This window comes from Petromyzon marinus, chromosome 41, assembly GCF_048934315.1.
Source record: "Petromyzon marinus isolate PM22_M1 ecotype Great Lakes invasive population chromosome 41, UKy_Petmar_22M1.pri1.0, whole genome shotgun sequence".
NCBI classification, from domain to species: Eukaryota; Metazoa; Chordata; class Hyperoartia; order Petromyzontiformes; family Petromyzontidae; genus Petromyzon; species Petromyzon marinus.
Window position 1 is genome coordinate 3,836,016 of NC_133707.1, and position 27,473 is coordinate 3,863,488.

Genomic DNA, 27,473 nt, shown 5'->3' on the forward strand with positions numbered 1-27,473 from the left:
CCGTTCCCCCCGAGCTGAAAATGTACTCACTACTCCACTGATCTTGGCCTTCTCCTCCACAACGTCTGGCCAGCGAGGCGTTGTGAAGGAGGAGGAGAGAGTACCCACGCTTACTCAGCCTGAAGATGCCGACACGGGGCTCTGTGTGAGCTTCATGAAGATGGTGATCACGTGCAAGATTTGCACGAATGTTGCAAGCTTCCCTGTATGTTTTAAAGGGCAGGGGTCTTGATGGGGTGAGGTAGTTCAGCACTGATCAATGTGTCAATGTGACTTGCATAAATGGTTTCTCTCATCCATAGGAAAATGTGAGCATGAGGAAGACGACGTTTTTGCCACCCAATGGTGTGCAAGGTGGTGCTTGTTCATTCAAAGACGCCGCCTTTGTTGGTCGTAATACGCATCTCATGATGCTGTGGCTTGCAACGTTTGGTCGTACATGTCACGTATATCGTTTATTGTTAAATTGGAAATCACAGTTCCTTTGATCACTGTTATTGTTTTAGAGCTTTATTTTGGTGATTTCCGAAAAGGTTCTGGTTTAGCCATATTTGTTTGTTGTAGTACACAGAGTTAGACTGGTAACTTTAATCTAAATTGTCTTATGGGTTGTTATCGTTTGACTTGCATCCCACTGGGATTTTTGCACACAGCGTTGATACACGGTGCTTTTTCTGGGAAGACTTTGCCGTTTTTTTCCTGGATTTTTCTGTTGCGCGTAGTCACTTTAAGACGTTTGTTGTTCACGTTTTTGTTTGTTGCGGTTGCACCCGATTCAAGAGCCGAATGGCTCACAGGGCTACACCTAATAGATGAACTGAACTGAACGCTTGATCCTCCACCAGATAACACATCCACCAACGACGAGCCCTGACTGTAGCGGACACATTATTTTTCACGAATTGCAAATGATCGATTCTCCAGGTCGGTGCGTGCACCTCGCCGAGTCTCCCTGCCTGTGGGATGCGGGACCAACTCCGCGCTGTGGCTTAGCCTGCGGCCGAGGTCTGCTCGGCAGAAGAGCGCAGGAAACCCTCTCGTTGCTGGACTACTGGGAGACACAGATCCCTGCCAGTGATTAGAGGATGTCCGCTCTCCAAGTGTAATGTCAGGGTGACACCTGCCGGCCTGAAGGGATCATTACGGTTACAGTTATATTACATAATGTCTTGCTATGAAGGGGGGTATCTGGGGGAAAGGTCAAGGGCGGAGTCAGTCGAGAAACTCCGGGAACCAACCCGAAGGTTCTGGAAAGGGGGCGTGGCCAGAGGTGGAGCTTGGCCGCGCAAGGCAGATATGGGGCCGTCCATAAATGACGTCATGCACCTGGGGGGGGGGGGTCAGACATTTGTGACGATGTGTGACGTGGGGGGGGGAGGGTTGAGAAATGTGACGTCATATTAAAATGCGCAACTTTAAATAAATATAGACAACACGTTCTACTTAATTAAATAGACTTTTTAAATAAATGTTTCTCCTACAACATCAGAGTGCAGCGCCACATATAATACGCACTACAATGGCAATAGTTTAAAGCGATTGAAGCATACTCTTTGGTTCTATTCGGTAAAGTCACGTAGGTAAAAATACAATAACAAAAATTACCTACGTGACTTTACCGAATAGAACCAAAGAGTAATGGATCCTTGCAGTCACAAAAGCTTCAAATCTAGAATCGATTGAAGCGTGTCTCTTTTTTTTTGGGGGGGGGGGGGTGCAGATCTTTGTGACGTCATATTTGAGCGGGGGGTCTGACTTTTTTGACGCCGTGTGACGCGGGGGGGGGGGGTTGGGGTGAAAAATCGTCCAAAATCGCGTGACGTCATTCATGGACGGCCCCTATGAGTAGCACCGGGGCTGTTAGCGTGGGGTCTGGGTCTTGCCGTCGTCATCATCTCTTCGTCTTCGACCACGTGGCTGGTTCTTCCGCAAGAGCAGCTCGGTCAACGCCGCTCCGCTCGTCAACCAGCCCGTGTAGCTACGCGGGACGGAGACGGGCTGCGTGTTTGGACAGCCTGGGGCGTAGCCGCGTTACGAAGTGCATCGCCCTGTGTGCCCTTAATAAAGAAGAAGCCTTCTACCGGACGTGCGTCGGAAGTCGCTAAATTACACAGGCGAATTATTTGACAATTTCTAAAAGCACTTACGCATCCACGTACATCCATCTCTATCTAAACCAGCTCAGGCCTCCCGTAAACCACGTGACTGCTCTGTGGCCGGCTCCCACTCTGACCCCCTTCCCTCTCTCCCGCCACCCGCCCAGTGGCTATGAGATGTTAACTCCCTCTCCGTAGAGGCGGTTAAATTTCGATTTAAAGCTTTCGTGACTGCAAGGATTAATCTTCTTTGGTTCTTTCGGTAAAGTCACGTAGAATGAGAATAAAATAATAAATTGATAAAATAAAATGACACAGTAATATTCTCACGGACGTTTCGGCCACAACACAAGCGGCCTTCATCAGGTGAAGGGACGAGACTGTCTGGAGGACAGCGCTGGAGTGAAAAAGGCCACGCTCAGATCGTGACCTTTAAGATCATTCAACAGACTCCGGGATAAGAAGGCTCAACTAATCGAGTCTCTCACCTTTCTGAAGAGATGCCGTGACTCTAAGGTGCTTGTTTCTTCTCACACAGCTTAAAGGTCATGATCTGAGCGTGGCTTTTTCACTCCAGCGCTGTCCTCCAGACAGTCTCGTCCCTTCACCTGATGAAGGCCGCTTGTGTTGTGGCCGAAACGTCGTGAGAATATTATTGTGTTATTTTATTTATCAATTTAGTATTTTATTCTCATTCTACGTGACTTTACCGAAAGAACCAAAGAAGATACTATGGTATTGTTGTACTGTTTGTTGTTGTAACGTTCTTACCTGCCTCTACTGATATCTGTGAAAAAGTGCTTTATAGCTCATCGGATTCTTCCAGGATGAATACATTTTATGACTCTGATAATCACTCCTCGTCATTCATTGGCCGAACGACATCTTCAAGATTAAAAAAAAACACCCAACGTAGCAGGACCCTCCTGCAAAGAAATCCTGCGACTCTCCTCGATGAATAATTAAATCACAATCGTGATTAGTTGAACATGCAGCAGCAGGTATTTCGCGACCAATATCATCCACAATACAGATAATATTTTTTCTTGGGTTAGATCGTGTAAAATATGTGTCGTTAAACCTAGCTGCCACAAATCTGGCCGTGGCCTGATGATGCTAGTTGCAATTACTTGCGAAACGTCGTACTCAGATTGCAAATGTTGTGGATTTACTCTGCAGTACACCGGTTGGTGCTGCACTCGTAACGAATTGGCACGTTCTGCCTACGCGACAAACATCACTAATCGGCTGCGTCGGGTGGTGGCGGGTTTAACGACACATTCATATATTTACGCGATCTGAACCCAAAGAAAAAAAGACCTGCACCACGCACAATCACGGTTACCGTTCGCTCCGTCTCCACGGCGTACGTGCTCTCGACTGCGTTCCCCGTCAAAGGTGGCTGCCGTTCTGCCCGCCAAGTCCCAAGCAGGAGCCGCCGTCCATAAATGACGTCACGCGATTTTGGACGATTTTTGACCCCCCCCCCCACCACCCCTCGTCACACGGCGTCACAAAAAGTCAGACCCCCCCTCAAATGTGACGTCACAAAGCTCTGCCCCCCCCCCCAAAAAAAAGAAACATATTTACATTTTGAAAATAAAACGTGCTTCAAATCGCTTTCATCTATTGTCATTGTAGCGCGTATTTAATGTGGCGCTGCACTCTGATGTTGGAGGAGTGTTGTTATAACAATTCAATATTTATTAAAAGTTGCAGCATTTTTACGTGACGTCACATTTCTCAACCTCCCCCCCCCCCCTCGTCACACAAATGTCTGACCCCCCCCCCCAGGTGCGTGACGTCATTTATGGACGGCCCCTTATCCTCGCCAATGAGCCCCGAGTGCCACCTCTACCCCGACCTCCAACCCCATCCCACCGCAGGCGAACGTCCACGCCTCCTGTCCGTTCCGTGGCCGCGCTGCGGTGACGGCGTTCACGTGGCCGCGGTGCGAACAGACCACGGGGGGTGACTCCGCATAAGTTATCATCCAGCACCTCTTTATTTACAACTCATCCTCGCTCAACTCGCACCTCCTCCACCAGCGAGGTGGCACGGACCCTCCCCCACTCGGCCCCTCCCCTCGTGCCCCCCCGAGCCCCTCCCCTCGGACGCCCTACGCCCATCTTCCCCGATCGCTGGCCCCGTCCAAGTCAAGGGCACGAGTGAAACCTTGGTCTGGGTCATGAGTCTGGGACTGGAGCCCGGAGAGGAACATGGAGTGAATGCTAAAGTGGAAGCCAGCCGACAATCCTGAGTGGAACACAAATGACATTCCAGAGTGGAACCCAGACATAAATCCGGAGTGGAGTCCGGAATGGATGCGTGACAGGATCCCGAAGTGAAATCCGTGAAACCCGGGGTGGAACCTGAAACTATTCTTCGAGCGGAACCCAGACCAAAATCCGGACTGGAACACGAACTGGATCCAACAGCGCCTGCCGGAGTGGATCTCTCGGTGATGCCTCGACCGGATGCCAGGGTGGATCCCGGACTGAAAGCCGGAGTGGATTCCACAGTGGATCCTGGACTGCATCCCGGAGTGGAGTCCAGGCCGGATCCTGGAGTGGCGCCCTCGATCTGCTTGCACTTCAGCACTGCGCAACAAACACACAACCCTAAGAGTTGACGAACAATCTGTCACGAACGCACGGGCGCGCACAAACTCAACGTGCATTCACCATTGGAACCTCCTCCTTTGCCAGTAGCAAAATATGATAATTGTTTTTTTTTTACCCTTTTACCTGGCAACAAAACTGACACCTTTTTTTTACAAGGAGTCATGCTTGCATTGACCACAATACCTGCGGTCGGAACGCAAACAAAAAAAAACTCTGATAATGTATTGGCACTGTCCTTGAAATTGATTGGTCACACCCGAGACAGCTTTCCTTCGAGCCTCGTCTCACATGGTGTTGGACCAGATGACGCCAAAAGGCGCCTTTTGACCAATCAATTTCAAGGACAGTTCCAATACATTATCAGAGTTATGTTTTTTTGTTTGCATTCCGAACATGACTCCTTGTAAAAAAAAAAGGTGTCAGTTTTGTTGCCAGATAAAAGGGTAGAAAAACAATTATGAACGTGCATTGTTCAAAGATCCTGGCTCTGCTGATGATTAGCAGGGGTTGGCTACGTACGTTGCGAAATACGTTCAACATGCATACATGCATCTAAACAAAAAACCGGTCCAGAATGTGCTCGCTTAAACAAATGCTGCAGCTGGTTGGTGTTATTAGTCTGGAGCGTTGCAAAATATGTTTGTTGTTGGAGACACTGATAGTCACCGCATAGGGCAGTGGTTTTCAACCTTTTATGGTTATCGTACCACGCTTTGTTGAATTATGTTTCAACCGATTCTCCCCCTAACCCCCCCCCCCCCCCCCCCGCTTGCCTGACTTCAACATGGTTCTGAGAAGTAAAAGTACGAAAATTAATCAACGTCAAAATGTGTAACCAATTGTCCATTTTGCGAGGTAAATTTGCTCGCGAGCGAATAATAATAATAAAAATTCAACGGACGCTGTTGCACGCGTGAGTTAATGTGTTCGCACTTAGCTGGCTACTCATGAAAACCCGCGTGTTTACGAGCAGCGAGTTTGGGAACGTCTTGTATATCGTGCGAGGTCACCACACGCATTCACATTTGATCGTAGTTATTTTATATCGGCAGATTCACACGTGATCATTTCGCCAGTGACTCTCACGTATGATGTAATTTCACACATTTTATAAATCACCTCAACCCCCTAGAGGGTTGTGGAACGCGTGACGTTCTGGTGCCCGTGATCATATTTGGGGAGATCAATCAACACAAATCCACCAATCATGATAACCGAGCAGTGTGGCGGACGCACGCGGACTCTATGACCTGGCGATACTGCTGCTGCTGCTGCAACCGGCACACAAGCACAGCCAACAATATGAACCATCACCATAATACAGGTGTGTTTTTTTGGGCGGGGGTTAGATCGTGTAAATATATAAATGTGTCGTTAAACCCGCCACCACCCGACACAGCCAACTAGTAAGGGTTGTCATGTAAACAGAACGTGGCCAATTCGTCACTAGTACAGCACTAACGGGTGTGTTGGAGAGCCAAGCCACAACAATCACAATCTGAGTACGACGTTTCGCCAGTAATTACAACTAGCTTCATCTGCGATAGCCAGATTCGTGAAGAAGTTTACGTGTTAAACAATACGAAATCAAAACGACCCGTGTCAAGAACGACACTGTGTGTAGCGTCCTTCACGAGGAAAACGCTGCTGCTGCTGGGCCGTTGGAGGCAGTCGCCCTCCAGCAACAACGGAGGGCAGAGGTGCGACGCTCACAACAGTGAGCGGAGCGCCGGGCGTCTAAAATGCAGCAAGTTGGCTAGCTGATGCATCTACCGGTCGTCTCAGTCAGCCAACCTATGGGTCCTGGGTCTGTCCCGAGACCTCCTGCCAGCGAGAATTCGACACTTCACGTGGCCTCAATGTGCACCTAGCCTGGCACAGGCGCCGAGGTAACGTCACCGTCACTTAGTGGCAAATGGCGGGGGTATTGGTGTTGGTATAATGGGGGGGGGGGGGGGGCGGTAGTGTAGCGGAACCCTGGCGACCCAAGTTCGATTCCCGTTCATGGCCAACAACAGTGACGGTTACCTGAACCGGTCATGAGCCTCCCCCAGGTCGACTCAGCCTCAACTGAGTACCTGGTGCGATGTGTAAACGTCGCCACTGGGGAGACAAAGGCGGTCGGGTGTGACGCTAGCCACTCACCCCCTCGTGTACCATGTCGGCCTTCATAAGTGCTCGCTAACCGCACTTACCCCAACAATCTGTTGAGGCTGTACGGGGGAGGGGGGGTCTTGGTCTTTGGACAATGAGCACAGCATCGAGTCGACAGCAAGTCGGGGGCAATGGCCCTCCTTCAGAGCACAGTGAGAAGCCAGTGACTCTGCGATAACCGGTGCGGACCGGTAACCGTTTCCAGAACCTGAAAACCGTTTCGGAAAAGTCGGGAAACCGGACAAGCGATTCCAGTGGAACTTGAGCGACCATCGCGACAGACCGATTGGCTCACGTGAAGGTGCAAACCGATTGGCTCACGTGAAGGCACAAACCGATTGGCTCACGTGAAGGCACAAACCTATTGGCTCACGTGAAGGCGCAAACCGATTGGCTCACGTGAAGGCACAAAACCGATTGGCTCACGTGAATGGCACAAACCGATTGGCTCACGTGAAGGCGCAAACCGATTGGCTCACGTGAAGGCACAAACCGATTGGCTCACGTGAAGGTCCAAACCGATTGGCTCACGTGAAGGCACAAACCGATTGGCTCACGTGAAGATACAAACCGATTGGCTCACGTGAAGATACAAACCGATTGGCTCACATGAAGGTGCAAACCGATTGGCTCACGTGAAGGCACAAACTGATTGGCTCACGTGAAGGTCCAAACCGATTGGCTCACGTGAAGGCACAAACCGATTGGCTCACGTGAAGGTCCAAATCGATTGGCTCACGTGAAGGTACAAACCGATTGGCTCACGTGAAGATACAAAACGATTGGCTCACGTGAAGGTGCAAACCGATTGGCTCACGTGAAGGTACAAACCGATTGGCTCACGTGAAGGCACAAACCGATTGGCTCACGTGAAGGTACAAACCGATTGGCTCATGTGAAGGTACAAACCGATTGGCTCACGTGAAGGTACAAACCGATTGGCTCACGTGAAGGTACAAACCGATTGGCCCACGAACCGGTTCTCACCAGTGTATGTATTTATGTTGATTCGGTTACCATTTGTGCAAGAAAACCACCACGATTTTAACCCAAAATCTCGACGTGCTTGCCACACGGTGAGCGGTCAGGTGAGTTGGTGAACGGTGAGGGTCTGGTAAGTGGTGGTGAGGGTTAGGTGAGTTGATGAGCGGTGAGGGTCTGGTAAGTTGATGAGTCGTGAGTGTCTGGGAAGTGGTGAGGGTCAGGTGAGTTGATGAGTGGTGAGCGGTGAGCAGTGAGGCGTGCGGGGTGAGTGGTGAGGCGTGAGTGGTGAGGCGTGAGTGGTGAGTGCGGGGCGAGTGGTGAGGCTGTGAGGTCCTCTGTGTGAGCGCGGGGTCCCCACCGGACAGGGGTAGCGGGGGTCCCATGCCCCCCTCGCCCTCTGCCTCCTCCTCCGTGGGGGCCGTGTCTGACCCCTCCACCACCGACTCAAACTCCATGACCAAGTAGACCTGCGGGCCCACACACGCGCACACACGCACACACGCATATGGGCGGGGTGTCGGGGGTACAGGTGCCCCCCCACAACTCTCTACGTGGGAGGGCGGGGGGGTGCACGTGCCCCCCACAACTCTCTACGCGGTCGTCGGTGCCGGGGGCCGTCGCTCGTGACCACGAGAGAAAGAGGACGATGAGCAGGCCGGCTCGGCGAGGTCCTTCATCCAGCGGCGGATTGACCCTGGCTGACGACGACGAACAACGGCGACGGCACGATGCGCACGGGAAGCTTTCGCCGAAAAGAGGTTCAGCCCCCCCCTCCACCCCCGCCTCCCCCTCGTCCATCTCAGACAGGGAGGCTGTAACACGTCCCAACGTGGGCGTGACGAGGACGGGCCCTTTGTCTCGTGCGGAGCCAGCAGCCCCCCCCCCCACGACCCCCGCCGCCGCTACTCCCCCTCTCGGGTGCTCCGTGAGGCCCTTCCAAGCAAGGGATCTCGGACAAGCACCCCCCCCCCCCCCACACACACACAACAACAACAACCGCCATTCGCCACTAAGTGGTGGTGACGTCACCACGACGCTTGTGCCAGGCCATGTGCACCCTGAGGCCACGTGAAGTGTCGAACGCCCGCTGGCAGGAGGTCACGGGGCAGACCCAGCAGGTGCCACGGGTCGACTGACTTAGATGACTGGCTGATGCACCACCTGTGCCCCCTACTGTGCCAACCTGCTGGCTTTAGCCACCCGGCGCTCCGCTCGTTGTTGTGAGCGTCGCTCCTCCGCCCTCCGTTGTTGTTGGAGGGCGACTGCCTCCAACTGCCCAGTAGCGTCCTTCACGAGCCTCCTCCACAAAGGTCGATCTTGACACCGCTGATACCAGTCATCGGCAAGTCCACTCAGCTCCACGTCCTCCTGTACCACGTCACTCCATCTCTTCTCTAGCTCGTGCCGCGCCCGTTTAACCCCCTCGATCCGGCCGAACAAAAGCTGTTTCGGCATGTGGTGGCTGGGCATGCGGGCTACATGACCCAGCCAACGCAGCCTTGCCTGCCGAGAAGCTCACCGATGGGGACCGTGCCCCAGATCTTTCAAGGATTTGTGAGCTCCTCACACAATCCAGCCTGGTTAAACCCAGGATGAATCGTAGGCAGGCCAGCCTAAATGTTTCTAACCGGCGAAGATGTTCCATTAGGGGGGGTCCACGTTTCGCAAGCGTAGAGAAGGGAGGGAATGACCCTGGCCGAGAAGACCTGAAGCTCAGTGCGGAGCGACAGACCAGGTAGCTTCCACACAGCGTTACGCAACCGATGAAAAGATATTGCCGCTCGACTGATTCGGAGTGAGACCTCTGCTGTTAAACTGGAGCCGGTCATAAGCACACTGCCCAGGTATGGGAAACTCTCCACTCTCTCCACAACTGCCCCATCACCGATTGGGAGTTGTGGGGTTGGAATGTCCGATTAGTTTTGGTGGGCTGATGTTAAGGCCCCATCTCTTAGTGGCACGCTCCAGTCTCAGCAGCACATACACACACACACATACACACACACATACAAAGATCCCCCATATAGCCTTAACAGACTGTAGGGGCAAGTGCTGTTAGCGAGCACCTATGAAGGCCGGAACAGTACACGAGGGGGTGGGTGGCCAGCACCACGCCCGACCGCCTTTGTCTCCCTAGTGGCAATGTTTGCACACCACACCAGGTACTCATTTGAGGCTGAGTCGACCTAGGGGAGGCCCGGGACCGGTTCAGATAATCGTCACTGGTGTTGGTCGTGAGCGGAAATCGAACCCGGGTCGCCAGGTTCATAGCGCAGCGCGCTAACCGCTACACTACATTCATACTCACACAGACACACACACAGATACACACACAGACTCACTTACACAGAGACACACACAGACTCACTCACACACAGAGACACACACACATATACACACACACATACAACAACAACAACCGCCATTCGCCACTAAGTGGCGGTGACGTCACCACGACGCTTGTGCCAGGCTATGTGCACCCTGAGGCCACGTGAAGTGTCGATTGCCCGCTGGCAGGAGGTCACGGGGCAGACCCAGGTGCCACGGGTCGACTGACTGAGATGACTGGCTGATGCACCACCTGTGCCCCCTTCTGTGCCAACCTGCTGTGCTTTAGCCACCTGGCGCTCCGCTCGTTGTTGTGAGCGTCGCTCCTCCGCCCTCCGTTGTTGTTGGAGGGCGACTGCCTCCAACTGCCCAGTAGCATCCTTCACGAGCCTCCCCCACAGAGGTCGATCTTGACACCGCTGGTACCAGTCATCGGCAAGTCCACTCAGCTCCACGTCCTCCTGTACCACATCACTCCATCTCTTCTCTAGCCCGTTCCGCGCCCGCTTAGCCCCCTCAATCCGGCCGAACAAAAGCTGTTTCGGCATGCGTTGGCTGGGCATGCGGGCTACATGACCCAGCCATCGCAGCCTTGCCCGCCGGAGCTCACCGATGGGACCTTGCCCAGATCTTTCAAGGATTTGTGAGCTCCTCACACAATCCAGTCTGGTTAAACCCAGGATGGATCGTAGGCAGGCCAGCCTAAATGTTTCTAACCGGCGAAGATGTTCCATTAGGGGGGTCCACGAACACATACACACATACACACACACATCAACACATACACACATACACACACATACACACACATACATACACACACACATACACACACACACACACAACACAGACGCCGCCAGAATCGTCGCACAGCCACAGTTCACATCGGAATGGCGCAGACTTCTCTTGGGTCGCATCGACACGCAAGCCCTCCCCGCACCTCCCAGCAACCCCTCTGCCCCCACCGCCCTCCCTTCACCCCACCCCCCCCAACTCCCAGCCCCCTCTTTCCACAACCCGGGAGGATTTTTTGATAAAATGAAGCGGTCAGAATACATCACAGAATACATCACAGAATATACCACACAATACACCACACAATACACCACACAATACACCACACAATACACCACACAATACACCACACAATACATCACAGAATACATCACACAATACACCACACAATACACCACACAATACACCACACAATACACCACACAATACACCACACAATACACCACACAATACATCACACAATATACCACACAATACATCACACAATATACCACAATATACCACAGAATACATCACAGAATACATCACACAATACACCACACAATACACCACACAATACACCACACAATACACCACACAATACATCACACAATACACCACACAATACATCACACAATATACCACACAATACACCACACAATACACCACACAATACACCACACAATACACCACACAATACACCACACAATACATCACACAATACACCACACAATACATCACACAATACATCACACAATATACCACACAATACATCACACAATACATCACACAATACATCACACAATATACCACAGAATACACCACACAATACACCACACAATACATCACACAATACACCACACAATACATCACACAATACATCACACAATATACCACACAATACACCACACAATACACCACAGGATACATCACACAATACACCACACAATACATCACACAATATACCACAGAATACACCACACAATACACCACAGGATACATCACACAATACACCACACAATACATCACACAATATACCACAGAATACACCACACAATACACCACAGGATACATCACACAATACACCACACAATACATCACACAATACACCACAGAATACACCACACAATACACCACACAATACATCACACAATACACCACACAATACATCACACAATACACCACACAATACATCACACAATACACCACACAATACATCACACAATATACCACAGAATACACCACACAATACATCACACAATACATCACAGAATACACCACATAATACATCACACAATACACCACACAATACACCACACAATACACCACACAATACACCACACAATACACCACACAATACACCACACAATACATCACAGAATACATCACACAATATACCACACAATACACCACACAATACACCACACAATACATCACACAATACACCACACAATACACCACACAATACATCACACAATACACCACACAATACATCACACAATACACCACACAATACACCACACAATACATCACAGAATACATCACACAATACACCACACAATACACCACACAATACACCACACAATACATCACACAATACACCACACAATAGACCACACAATACACCACACAATACACCACACAATACATCACACAATACACCACAGAATACACCACACAATACATCACACAATACACCACACAATACATCACACAATACACCACAGAATACATCACACAATACATTACAGAATACATCACACAATACATTACAGAATACATCACACAATACATCACACAATGCATCACACAATACACCACAGAATACACCACACAATACATCACACAATACATCACACAATACATCACTCAATACACCACACAATACACCACACAATACATCACACAATACACCACACAATACATCACACAATATACCACACAATACACCACACAATACATCACAGAATCCATCACACAATACATCACAGAATACATCACACAATACATTACAGAATACACCACACAATACACCACACAATACACCACACAATACATAACACAATACACCACACAATAGACCACACAATACACCACACAATACACCACACAATACATCACACAATACACCACAGAATACACCACACAATACATCACACAATACACCACACAATACATCACACAATACACCACAGAATACATCACACAATACATTACAGAATACATCACACAATACATTACAGAATACATCACACAATACATCACACAATGCATCACACAATACACCACAGAATACACCACACAATACATCACACAATACATCACACAATACATCACTCAATACACCACACAATACACCACACAATACATGACACAATACACCACACAATACATCACACAATATACCACACAATACACCACACAATACATCACAGAATCCATCACACAATACATCACAGAATACATCACACAATACATTACAGAATACACCACACAATATACCACACAATACACCACAGAATACACCACAGAATACATCACACAATACATCACAGAATCCATCACACAATACATCACAGAATACATCACACAATACATCACACAATACACCACACAATACATCACACAATACATCACACAGTACACCACACAATACACCACACAGTACACCACAGAATACATCACAGAATACATCACACAATACATCACACAATACATCACACAATACATCACACAATACACCACACAGTACACCACACAGTACACCACAGAATACATCACACAATACATCACACAATACATCACAGAATACATCACAGAATACATCACACAATACATCACACAATACATCACAGAATACATCACAGAATACATCACAGACGCTGGAGCGTCGTGGAGAATACACGAGGATCTCCAAACTCCAACGAAGCTGCCGCGAGCGAGATCATCGTCATCGTCGTCATCATCGCCGTCGTCATCATCATCGTCGTCATCATCATCGTCGTTATCATCGTCATCATCGCCGTCGTCATCATCATCGTCATCATCATCGTCATCATCGTCATCATCATTGTCGTCGTCATCGTCGTCATCATCGTCATCATCGTCGTCATCATCATCATCGTCATCGTCGCCATCATCGTCATCATCATTGTCGTCGTCATCGTCGTCATCATCGTCATCATCATCATCGTCGTCATCGTCATCATCATCATCGTCGTCATCGTCGCCATCATCGTCATCATCATTGTCGTCGTCGTCGTCGCCATCATCATCATCATCATCGTCGTCGTGGTCATGGGAGGCTCAGGTCGCTGGCTGTTCACGGACACCGCCACGCCTAAAGCCACGCTCTGCCGAGTTCACTGCGGGACCGAATCCTCACCACCCACCCCACCTCCCCCCTGCTGGACGGAGTGAAGGTCCGTGAAACCGGCAACGGCCAGGGTTGAACGTCGCGTGGACGTTCGGACAAGGGCTCGACGGCTTGAGGCGCTCCACAGCGGAGTGCTGGGGGCCTCCCACGCGAGCCGAGAGTCGCCACTCCAGACGGCTGGGCAGCACCTTGTGTCTCAAGACTCTAGAGACCCGGTCTGCCTGGGTGTCAAGACCCTGAGTCTCAAGACCCTGAGTCTCAAGACCCTGAGTCTCAAGACCCTGAGTCTCAAGACCCTAAGTCTCAAGACCCTGAGTCTCAAGACCCTGAGTCTCAAGACCCTGAGTCTCAAAACCCTGAGTCTCAAAACCCTGAGTCTCAAGACCCTGAGTCTCAAAACCCTAAGTCTCAAGACCCTGAGTCTCAAGACCCTGAGTCTCAAGACCCTGAGTCTCAAGACCCTAAGTCTCAAAACCCTAAGTCTCAAAACCCTAAGTCTCAAGATCCTGAGTCTCAAAACCCTGAGTCTCAAGACCCTGAGTCTCAAGACCCTGAGTCTCAAGACCCTGAGTCTCAAGACCCTGAGCCTCAAGACCCTAAGTCTCAAGACCCTGAGTCTCAAGACCCTGAGTCTCAAGACCGTGAGTCTCAAGACTCTGTAACCCGTTCTGCCTGGGTGTCAAGACCCTAAGTTTCAGGACCCTGAGGCCTGGACTCCCTGCGTCTCAAGGCGGGGAGGGGGGGGGCCGAGGGGGGGTGAGACGGGGGCTGAGGGGGGGTGAGAGGGGGGCTGAGGGGGGGCTGAGAGGGGGGCTGAGGGGGGGTGAGAGGGGGGCTGAGGGGGGGTGAGAGGGGGGCTGAGGGGGAGGGTGAGAGGGGGGCTGAGGGGGGGTGAGAGGGGGGCTGAGGGGGGGTGAGAGGGGGGCTGAGGGGGGGTGAGAGGGGGGCTGAGGGGGGGCTGAGAGGGGGGCTGAGGGGGGGTGAGAGGGGGGCTGAGGGGGGGTGAGAGGGGGGCTGAGGGGGAGGGTGAGAGGGGGGATGAGGGGGGGTGAGAGGGGGGCTGAGGGGGGGTGAGAGGGGGGCTGAGGGGGAGTGAGAGGGAGGGTGAGGGGGGGTGAGAGGGGGGCTGAGGGGGGGGCTGAGGGGGGGGCTGAGGGGGGGGGCTGAGAGGGGGGCTGAGGGGGGGGGGGTGAGAGGGGGCTGAGGGGGGGGGGTGAGAGGAGGGCTGAGGGGGGGTGAGAGGGGGGCTGAGGGGGGGTGAGAGGGAGGGTGAGGGGGGGTGAGAGGGAGGCTGAGGGGGGGGCTGAGGGGGGGGGCTGAGAGGGGGGCTGAGGGGGGGGGTGAGAGGGGGCTGAGGGGGGGGGGTGAGGGGGGGTGAGAGGGGGGCTGAGGGGGGGGCTGAGGGGGGGGTGAGAGGGGGGTTGAGGGGGGAGGGTGAGGGGGGGGGTTACCTTTCGCCCACGTCTTCGCCCGTGGATCCCAAGCGGTGCCTCGCGTCGCTCCAGCCTCTGCTTGTTGTGGAACCTGATGCCAGCAACAACAACAACTCAACTTCAACTCAACAACTCAACTAAGAAAACAATTTAACCCAATAACAAATCAACTCAACAACATCGTAACAAGACAATTTAACCCAATAACAAATCAACTCAACAACAATATCAACCAATCAACTGAACAACATCGTAACAAGACAATTTAACCCAATAACAAATCAACTCAACAACAATATCAACAAATCAACTAACAACATCGTAACAAGACAATTTAACCCAATAACAAATCAACTCAACAACATTATCAACAAATCAACTAACAACATCGTAACAAGACAATTTAACCCAATAACAAATCAACTCAACAACAATATCAACAAATCAACTGAACAACATCGTAACAAGACAATTTAACCCAATAACAAATCAACTCAACAACAATATCAACAAATCAACTAACAACATCGTAACAAGACAATTTAACCCAATAACAAATCAACTCAACAACATTATCAACAAATCAACTAACAACATCGTAACAAGACAATTTAACCCAATAACAAATCAACTCAACAACAATATCAACAAATCAACTGAACAACATCGTAACAAGACAATTTAACCCAATAACAAATCAACTCAACAACAATATCAACAAATCAACTAACAACATCGTAACAAGACAATTTAACCCAATAACAAATCAACTCAACAACAATATCAACAAATCAACTCAACAACATCGTAACAAGACAATTTAACCCAATAACAAATCAACTCAACAACAATATCAACCAATCAACTGAACAACATCGTAACAAGACAATTTAACCCAATAACAAATCAACTCAACAACAATATCAACAAATCAACTAACAACATCGTAACAAGACAATTTAACCCAATAACAAATCAACTCAACAACAATATCAACAAATCAACTGAACATCGTAACAAGACAATTTAACCCAATAACAAATCAACTCAACAACAATATCAACAAATCAACTCAACAACATCGTAACAAGACAATTTAACCCAATAACAAATCAACTCAACAACAATATCAACAAATCAACTAACAACATCGTTAGAAGACAATTTAACCCAATAACAAATCAACTCAACAACAATATCAACAAATCAACTGAACAACATCGTAACAAGACAATTTAACCCAATAACAAATCAACTCAACAACAATATCAACAAATCAACTAACAACATCGTAACAAGACAATTTAACCCAATAACAAATCAACTCAACAACAATATCAACAAATCAACTCAACAACATCGTAACAAGACAATTTAACCCAATACCAAATCAACTCAACAACAATATCAACAAATCAACTAACAACATCGTAACAAGACAATTTAACCCAATAACAAATCAACTCAACAACAATATCAACAAATCAACTCAACAACATCGTAACAAGACAATTTAACCCAATAACAAATCAACTCAACAACAATATCAACCAATCAACTGAACAACATCGTAACAAGACAATTTAACCCAATAACAAATCAACTCAACAACAATATCAACAAATCAACTAACAACATCGTAACAAGAAAATTTAACCCAATAACAAATCAACTCAACAACAATATCAACAAATCAACTGAACATCGTAACAAGACAATTTAACCCAATAACAAATCAACTCAACAACAATATCAACAAATCAACTCAACAACATCGTAACAAGACAATTTAACCCAATAACAAATCAACTCAACAACAATATCAACAAATCAACTAACAACATCGTTAGAAGACAATTTAACCCAATAACAAATCAACTCAACAACAATATCAACAAATCAACTGAACAACATCGTAACAAGACAATTTAACCCAATAACAAATCAACTCAACAACAATATCAACAAATCAACTAACAACATCGTAACAAGACAATTTAACCCAATAACAAATCAACTCAACAACAATATCAACAAATCAACTCAACAACATCGTAACAAGACAATTTAACCCAATACCAAATCAACTCAACAACAATATCAACAAATCAACTAACAACATCGTAACAAGACAATTTAACCCAATAACAAATCAACTCAACAACAATATCAACAAATCAACTAACAACATCGTAACAAGACAATTTAACCCAATAACAAATCAACTCAACAACAATATCAACAAATCAACTGAACAACATCGTAACAAGACAATTTAACCCAATAACAAATCAACTCAACAACAATATCAACAAATCAACTAACAACATCGTAACAAGACAATTTAACCCAATAACAAATCAACTCAACAACAATATCAACAAATCAACTAACAACATCGTAACAAGAAAATTTAACCCAATAACAAATCAACTCAACAACAATATCAACAAATCAACTGAACATCGTAACAAGACAATTTAACCCAATAACAAATCAACTCAACAACAATATCAACAAATCAACTAACAACATCGTAACAAGACAATTTAACCCAATAACAAATCAACTCAACAACAATATCAACCAATCAACTGAACAACATCGTAACAAGACAATTTAACCCAATAACAAATCAACTCAACAACAATATCAACAAATCAACTCAACAACATCGTAACAAGACAATTTAACCCAATAACAAATCAACTCAACAACAATATCAACAAATCAACTAACAACATCGTTAGAAGACAATTTAACCCAATAACAAATCAACTCAACAACAATATCAACAAATCAACTGAACAACATCGTAACAAGACAATTTAACCCAATAACAAATCAACTCAACAACAATATCAACAAATCAACTAACAACATCGTAACAAGACAATTTAACCCAATAACAAATCAACTCAACAACAATATCAACAAATCAACTCAACAACATCGTAACAAGACAATTTAACCCAATACCAAATCAACTCAACAACAATATCAACAAATCAACTAACAACATCGTAACAAGACAATTTAACCCAATAACAAATCAACTCAACAACAATATCAACAAATCAACTAACAACATCGTAACAAGACAATTTAACCCAATAACAAATCAACTCAACAACAATATCAACAAATCAACTGAACAACATCGTAACAAGACAATTTAACCCAATAACAAATCAACTCAACAACAATATCAACAAATCAACTAACAACATCGTAACAAGACAATTTAACCCAATAACAAATCAACTCAACAACAATATCAACAAATCAACTCAACAACATCGTAACAAGACAATTTAACCCAATAACAAATCAACTCAACAACAATATCAACCAATCAACTGAACAACATCGTAACAAGACAATTTAACCCAATAACAAATCAACTCAACAACAATATCAACAAATCAACTAACAACATCGTAACAAGACAATTTAACCCAATAACAAATCAACTCAACAACAATATCAACAAATCAACTCAACAACATCGTAACAAGACAATTTAACCCAATAACAAATCAACTCAACAACAATATCAACAAATCAACTGAACAACATCGTAACAAGACAATTTAACCCAATAACAAATCAACTCAACAACAATATCAACAAATCAACTCAACAACATCGTAACAAGACAATTTAACCCAATAACAAATCAACTCAACAACAATATCAACAAATCAACTGAACAACATCGTAACAAGACAATTTAACCCAATAACAAATCAACTCAACAACAATATCAACAAATCAACTAACAACATCGTAACAAGACAATTTAACCCAATAACAAATCAACTCAACAACAATATCAAAAAATCAACTGAACAACATCGTAACAAGACAATTTAACCCAATAACAAATCAACTCAACAACAATATCAACAAATCAACTAACAACATCGTAACAAGACAATTTAACCCAATAACAAATCAACTCAACAACAATATCAACAAATCAACTCAACAATATCGTAACAAGACAATTTAACCCAATAACAAATCAACTCAACAACAATATCAACAAATCAACTCAACAACATCGTAACAAGACAATTTAACCCAATAACAAATCAACTCAACAACAATATCAACAAATCAACTCAACAACATCGTAACAAGACAATTTAACCCAATAACAAATCAACTCAACAACAATATCAACCAATCAACTGAACAACATCGTAACAAGACAATTTAACCCAATAACAAATCAACTCAACAACAATATCAAGAAATCAACTAACAACATCGTAAAAAGACAATTTAACCCAATAACAAATCAACTCAACAACAATATCAACAAATCAACTCAACAACATCGTAACAAGACAATTTAACCCAATAACAAATCAACTCAACAACAATATCAGCAAATCAATTAACAACATCGTAACAAGACAATTTAACCCAATAACAAATCAACTCAACAACAATATCAACAAATCAACTGAACAACATCGTAACAAGACAATTTAACCCAATAACAAATCAACTCAACAACAATATCAACAAATCAACTCAACAACATCGTAACAAGACAATTTAACCCAATAACAAATCAACTCAACAACAATATCTCAAATCAACTGAACAACATCGTAACAAGACAATTTAACCCAATAACAAATCAACTCAACAACAATATCAACAAATCAACTCAACAACATCGTAACAAGACAATTTAACCCAATAACAAATCAACTCAACAACAATATCAACAAATCAACTGAACAACATCGTAACAAGACAATTAAACCCAATAACAAATAAACTCAACAACAATATCAACAAATCAACTAACAACATCGTAACAAGACAATTTAACCCAATAACAAATCAACTCAACAACAATATCAACCAATCAACTGAACAACATCGTAACAAGACAATTTAACCCAATAACAAATCAACTCAACAACAATATCAACAAATCAACTGAACAACATCGTAACAAGACAATTTAACCCAATAACAAATCAACTCAACAACAATATCAAGAAATCAACTAACAACATCGTAAAAAGACAATTTAACCCAATAACAAATCAACTCAACAACAATATCAACAAATCAACTGAACAACATCGTAACAAGACAATTTAACCCAATAACAAATCAACTCAACAACAATATCAACAAATCAACTAACAACATCGTAACAAGACAATTTAACCCAATAACAAATCAACTCAACAACAATATCAACAAATCAACTCAACAACATCGTAACAAGACAATTTAACCCAATAACAAATCAACTCAACAACAATATCAACAAATCAACTAACAACATCGTAACAAGACAATTTAACCCAATAACAAATCAACTCAACAACAATATCAACAAATCAACTAACAACATCGTAACAAGACAATTTAACCCAATAACAAATCAACTCAACAACAATATCAACAAATCAACTGAACAACATCGTAACAAGACAATTTAACCCAATAACAAATCAACTCAACAACAATATCAACAAATCAACTAACAACATCGTAACAAGACAATTTAACCCAATAACAAATCAACTCAACAACAATATCAACAAATCAACTGAACAACATCGTAACAAGACAATTTAACCCAATAACAAATCAACTCAACAAAAATATCAACAAATCAACTCAACAACATCGTAACAAGGAAATTTAACCCAATAACAAATCAACTCAACAACATCGTCACAAGACAATTTAACCCAATTACAAATCAACTCAACAACAATATCAACAAATCAACTCAACAACATCATAAGAAGACAAGTTAACCCAATAACAAATCAACTCAACAACAATATCAACAAATCAACTCAACAACATCGTAACAAGACAATTTAACCCAATAACAAATCAACTCAACAACAATATCAACAAATGAACTGAACAACATCGTCACAAGACAATTTAACCCAATAACAAATCAACTCAACAACAATATCAACCAATCAACTGAACAACATCGTAACAAGACAATTTAACCCAATAACAAATCAACTCAACAACAATATCAACAAATCAACTGAACAACATCGTAACAAGACAATTTAACCCAATAACAAATCAACTCAACAACAATATCAACAAATCAATTAACAACATCGTAACAAGACAATTTAACCCAATAACAAATCAACTCAACAACAATATCAACAAATCAACTGAACAACATCGTAACAAGACAATTTAACCCAATAACAAATCAACTCAACAATATCAACAAATCAACTCAACAACATCGTAACAAGACAATTTAACCCAATAACAAATCAACTCAACAACAATATCTCAAATCAACTGAACAACATCGTAACAAGACAATTTAACCCAATAACAAATCAACTCAACAACAATATCAACAAATCAACTCAACAACATCGTAACAAGACAATTTAACCCAATAACAAATCAACTCAACAACAATATCAACAAATCAACTGAACAACATCGTAACAAGACAATTAAACCCAATAACAAATCAACTCAACAACAATATCAACAAATCAACTAACAACATCGTAACAAGACAATTTAACCCAATAACAAATCAACTCAACAACAATATCAACCAATCAACTGAACAACATCGTAACAAGACAATTTAACCCAATAACAAATCAACTCAACAACAATATCAACAAATCAACTGAACAACATCGTAACAAGACAATTTAACCCAATAACAAATCAACTCAACAACAATATCAAGAAATCAACTAACAACATCGTAAAAAGACAATTTAACCCAATAACAAATCAACTCAACAACAATATCAACAAATCAACTGAACAACATCGTAACAAGACAATTTAACCCAATAACAAATCAACTCAACAACAATATCAACAAATCAACTAACAACATCGTAACAAGACAATTTAACCCAATAACAAATCAACTCAACAACAATATCAACAAATCAACTCAACAACATCGTAACAAGACAATTTAACCCAATAACAAATCAACTCAACAACAATATCAACAAATCAACTAACAACATCGTAACAAGACAATTTAACCCAATAACAAATCAACTCAACAACAATATCAACAAATCAACTAACAACATCGTAACAAGACAATTTAACCCAATAACAAATCAACTCAACAACAATATCAACAAATCAACTGAACAACATCGTAACAAGACAATTTAACCCAATAACAAATCAACTCAACAACAATATCAACAAATCAACTAACAACATCGTAACAAGACAATTTAACCCAATAACAAATCAACTCAACAACAATATCAACAAATCAACTGAACAACATCGTAACAAGACAATTTAACCCAATAACAAATCAACTCAACAAAAATATCAACAAATCAACTCAACAACATCGTAACAAGGAAATTTAACCCAATAACAAATCAACTCAACAACATCGTCACAAGACAATTTAACCCAATTACAAATCAACTCAACAACAATATCAACAAATCAACTCAACAACATCATAAGAAGACAAGTTAACCCAATAACAAATCAACTCAACAACAATATCAACAAATCAACTCAACAACATCGTAACAAGACAATTTAACCCAATAACAAATCAACTCAACAACAATATCTCAAATCAACTGAACAACATCGTAACAAGACAATTTAACCCAATAACAAATCAACTCAACAACAATATCAACCAATCAACTGAACAACATCGTAACAAGACAATTTAACCCAATAACAAATCAACTCAACAACAATATCAACAAATCAACTGAACAACATCGTAACAAGACAATTAAACCCAATAACAAATCAACTCAACAACAATATCAACAAATCAATTAACAACATCGTAACAAGACAATTTAACCCAATAACAAATCAACTCAACAACAATATCAACCAATCAACTGAACAACATCGTAACAAGACAATTTAACCCAATAACAAATCAACTCAACAATATCAACAAATCAACTGAACAACATCGTAACAAGACAATTTAACCCAATAACAAATCAACTCAACAACAATATCAAGAAATCAACTAACAACATCGTAAAAAGACAATTTAACCCAATAACAAATCAACTCAACAACAATATCAACAAATCAACTGAACAACATCGTAACAAGACAATTTAACCCAATAACAAATCAACTCAACAACAATATCAACAAATCAACTGAACAACATCGTAACAAGACAATTAAACCCAATAACAAATCAACTCAACAACAATATCAACAAATCAACTAACAACATCGTAACAAGACAATTTAACCCAATAACAAATCAACTCAACAACAATATCAACAAATCAACTGAACAACATCGTAACAAGACAATTTAACCCAATAACAAATCAACTCAACAACAATATCAACAAATCAACTGAACATCGTAACAAGACAATTTAACCCAATAACAAATCAACTCAACAACAATATCAAGAAATCAACTAACAACATCGTAAAAAGACAATTTAACCCAATAACAAATCAACTCAACAACAATATCAACCAATCAACTGAACAACATTGTAACAAGACAATTTAACCCAATAACAAATCAACTCAACAACAATATCAACAAATCAACTAACAACATCGTAACAAGACAATTTAACCCAATAACAAATCAACTCAACAACAATATCAACAAATCAACTCAACAACATCGTAACAAGACAATTTAACCCAATAACAAATCAACTCAACAACAATATCAACAAATCAACTAACAACATCGTAACAAGACAATTTAACCCAATAACAAATCAACTCAACAACAATATCAACAAATCAACTAACAACATCGTAACAAGACAATTTAACCCAATAACAAATCAACTCAACAACAATATCAACAAATCAACTGAACAACATCGTAACAAGACAATTTAACCCAATAACAAATCAACTCAACAACAATATCAACAAATCAACTAACAACATCGTAACAAGACAATTTAACCCAATAACAAATCAACTCAACAACAATATCAACAAATCAACTGAACAACATCGTAACAAGACAATTTAACCCAATAACAAATCAACTCAACAAAAATATCAACAAATCAACTCAACAACATCGTAACAAGGAAATTTAACCCAATAACAAATCAACTCAACAACATCGTCACAAGACAATTTAACCCAATTACAAATCAACTCAACAACAATATCAACAAATCAACTCAACAACATCATAAGAAGACAAGTTAACCCAATAACAAATCAACTCAACAACAATATCAACAAATCAACTCAACAACATCGTAACAAGACAATTTAACCCAATAACAAATCAACTCAACAACAATATCAACAAATGAACTGAACAACATCGTCACAAGACAATTTAACCCAATAACAAATCAACTCAACAACAATATCAACCAATCAACTGAACAACATCGTAACAAGACAATTTAACCCAATAACAAATCAACTCAACAACAATATCAACAAATCAACTGAACAACATCGTAACAAGACAATTTAACCCAATAACAAATCAACTCAACAACAATATCAACAAATCAATTAACAACATCGTAACAAGACAATTTAACCCAATAACAAATCAACTCAACAACAATATCAACAAATCAACTGAACAACATCGTAACAAGACAATTTAACCCAATAACAAATCAACTCAACAATATCAACAAATCAACTCAACAACATCGTAACAAGACAATTTAACCCAATAACAAATCAACTCAACAACAATATCTCAAATCAACTGAACAACATCGTAACAAGACAATTTAACCCAATAACAAATCAACTCAACAACAATATCTCAAATCAACTGAACAACATCGTAACAAGACAATTTAACCCAATAACAAATCAACTCAACAACAATATCAACAAATCAACTCAACAACATCGTAACAAGACAATTTAACCCAATAACAAATCAACTCAACAACAATATCAACAAATCAACTGAACAACATCGTAACAAGACAATTAAACCCAATAACAAATCAACTCAACAACAATATCAACAAATCAACTAACAACATCGTAACAAGACAATTTAACCCAATAACAAATCAACTCAACAACAATATCAACCAATCAACTGAACAACATCGTAACAAGACAATTTAACCCAATAACAAATCAACTCAACAACAATATCAACAAATCAACTGAACAACATCGTAACAAGACAATTTAACCCAATAACAAATCAACTCAACAACAATATCAAGAAATCAACTAACAACATCGTAAAAAGACAATTTAACCCAATAACAAATCAACTCAACAACAATATCAACAAATCAACTGAACAACATCGTAACAAGACAATTTAACCCAATAACAAATCAACTCAACAACAATATCAACAAATCAACTGAACAACATCGTAACAAGACAATTTAACCCAATAACAAATCAACTCAACAACAATATCAACAAATCAACTAACAACATCGTAACAAGACAATTTAACCCAATAACAAATCAACTCAACAACAATATCAACAAATCAACTGAACAACATCGTAACAAGACAATTTAACCCAATAACAAATCAACTCAACAACATCGTAACAAGACAATTTAACCCAATAACAAATCAACTCAACAACAATATCAACAAATCAACTAACAACATCGTAACAAGACAATTTAACCCAATAACAAATCAACTCAACAACAATATCAACCAATCAACTGAACAACATTGTAACAAGACAATTTAACCCAATAACAAATCAACTCAACAACAATATCAACAAATCAACTGAACAACATCGTAACAAGACAATTTAACCCAATAACAAATCAACTCAACAACAACTCAACCAATCAACTCAACAACATCGTAACAAGACAATTTAACCCAATAACAAATCAACTCAACAACAATATCAACAAATCAACTAACAACATCGTAACAAGACAACTTAACCCAATAACAAATCAACTCAACAACAATATCAACCAATCAACTGAACAACATTGTAACAAGACAATTTAACCCAATAACAAATCAACTCAACAACAATATCAACAAATCAACTAACAACATCGTAACAAGACAATTTAACCCAATAACAAATCAACTCAACAACAATATCAACAAATCAACTGAACATCGTAACAAGACAATTTAACCCAATAACAAATCAACTCAACAACAATATCAACAAATCAACTAACAACATCGTAACAAGACAATTTAACCCAATAACAAATCAACTCAACAACAATATCAACCAATCAACTGAACAACATTGTAACAAGACAATTTAACCCAATAACAAATCAACTCAACAACAATATCAACAAATCAACTGAACAACATCGTAACAAGACAATTTAACCCAATAACAAATCAACTCAACAACAACTCAACCAATCAACTCAACAACATCGTAACAAGACAATTTAACCCAATAACAAATCAACTCAACAACAATATCAACAAATCAACTAACAACATCGTAACAAGACAACTTAACCCAATAACAAATCAACTCAACAACAATATCAACCAATCAACTGAACAACATTGTAACAAGACAATTTAACCCAATAACAAATCAACTCAACAACAATATCAACAAATCAACTAACAACATCGTAACAAGACAATTTAACCCAATAACAAATCAACTCAACAACAATATCAACAAATCAACTGAACATCGTAACAAGACAATTTAACCCAATA

General features: G+C 42.4%; 1 protein-coding gene across 1 annotated transcript in view; it reads right to left on the minus strand.

The window, feature by feature from the left end:
- The window catches only part of LOC142930550 (uncharacterized), an 82,761-nt gene that overhangs the window by 18,780 nt on the left and 36,508 nt on the right, over positions 1-27,473 (minus strand). The window contains exons 3-4 of the mRNA XM_076073247.1: positions 15,788-15,860; positions 8,217-8,325 (exon numbers count right to left, since the gene is read on the minus strand). Coding sequence (XP_075929362.1) covers positions 8,217-8,313 — 97 coding nt within the window. The 5' untranslated portion in view covers positions 8,314-8,325; positions 15,788-15,860. The remainder of the gene's footprint in view (positions 1-8,216; positions 8,326-15,787; positions 15,861-27,473) is intronic.